Raw genomic sequence first — 1,000 nt, forward strand, 5'->3', positions numbered from 1 at the left:
GCATCAGTGATGGGTTGGTGGTGGGTGCTGGTGCTCGGGGGGGGGAACCCTGCCAGGCTGAGTGGTACCCCCAGCTCCAATCGAGTCTCATCCTGATCAGAGCTGCCTGACTGGGACACGCTGGTGGCACCTTCTCCTTGGCAGGTTGTAGAGGTGAAGGGATGATGGGGATGGATGGGGAGAGGGGACAGTGAGAGCTGAGGATGCCCCAGCCCTGGATCCAGTGGGCTCTCACGACCCCAGCACCTCCCGGAGCCGGGGTTTCACCACCACATCCCCCTTCACTTCATAGCTCAGACTCTTCCAAGCCAGGATGGCTGGTGGCAGGCGCAGGGACTGGTAGGCAGCTCTCATCTTGTCTGGGGACAGCCCTGTGTCCCACAAGTAGACATCAGCCAGCTCACCAGAGAAGGAGTTATAGACATCAAAGCCACCCCCGAAAGCATCCTGCTCCTGCCCCAGGAGGATGGCAGCCTCTGAGCCCACCGTGTAGCCCCTTTGCAGCCCCTTACGGGGCCAGGGTTTCCCATTGAACCAGAACTCAGCGATGCCAGTGGCTGATTCCCAACTGGCACAGATGTGTTCCCAGTCCCCACGACCCTCAGGGACACGGAAGGTGACAAATTTGCCCCCTATGTAGAACCGGTACTCGCTGGGTTTGGGTTTGAAGACCAGGATCTCGTTGTCCTGTGCTTTGGTGGCGTAAGAGAAGAGGCTGTAGGGTCGGGTGAGGTCGGTGTAGGACCGTAGGCAGATGGTGACATTCTGCAGTGGCTGGTCCAGCTTTGCCCTCAGCACCACGTAGGCATCGCTGGGATCCTTCCGAAAGATGAACACCTTTCGGTACAGGTCTGGGAGATGAGAGAGGGGATGTATGGGGAGATTGGGGTGTCCTACAGCCCCCTCTGTGCCTTCCTCCATCCGACCCCCCTGGGGTGACTCCACACCCCTGATGTCCCCTCTGCTGACCCCACCCTTGCTCCCGCATCCTCCATCCCCA

General features: G+C 59.9%; 1 protein-coding gene across 1 annotated transcript; it reads right to left on the reverse strand.

Annotated features, from left to right (window-relative positions):
• Positions 1–231: 231 nt before the first annotated feature.
• On the reverse strand, positions 232–921 carry LOC104527165 (serum amyloid P-component). The gene has a single exon (XM_010170814.2). It carries the CDS (start codon positions 919–921, stop codon positions 232–234), a length of 690 nt encoding a protein of 229 aa, XP_010169116.2.
• Between the last annotated feature and the right edge of the window lie 79 nt (positions 922–1,000).

Source organism: Antrostomus carolinensis, unplaced genomic scaffold, assembly GCF_000700745.2.
Source record: "Antrostomus carolinensis isolate BGI_N321 unplaced genomic scaffold, ASM70074v2 scaffold28830, whole genome shotgun sequence".
Classification (NCBI taxonomy): Eukaryota; Metazoa; Chordata; class Aves; order Caprimulgiformes; family Caprimulgidae; genus Antrostomus; species Antrostomus carolinensis.

What these genes read in the sequence shown, in the direction of transcription:
- LOC104527165 (XM_010170814.2), bottom strand. Translation starts at nt 921, where the DNA reads ATGGAGGAAGGCACAGAGGGGGCTGTAGGACACCCCAATCTCCCCATA.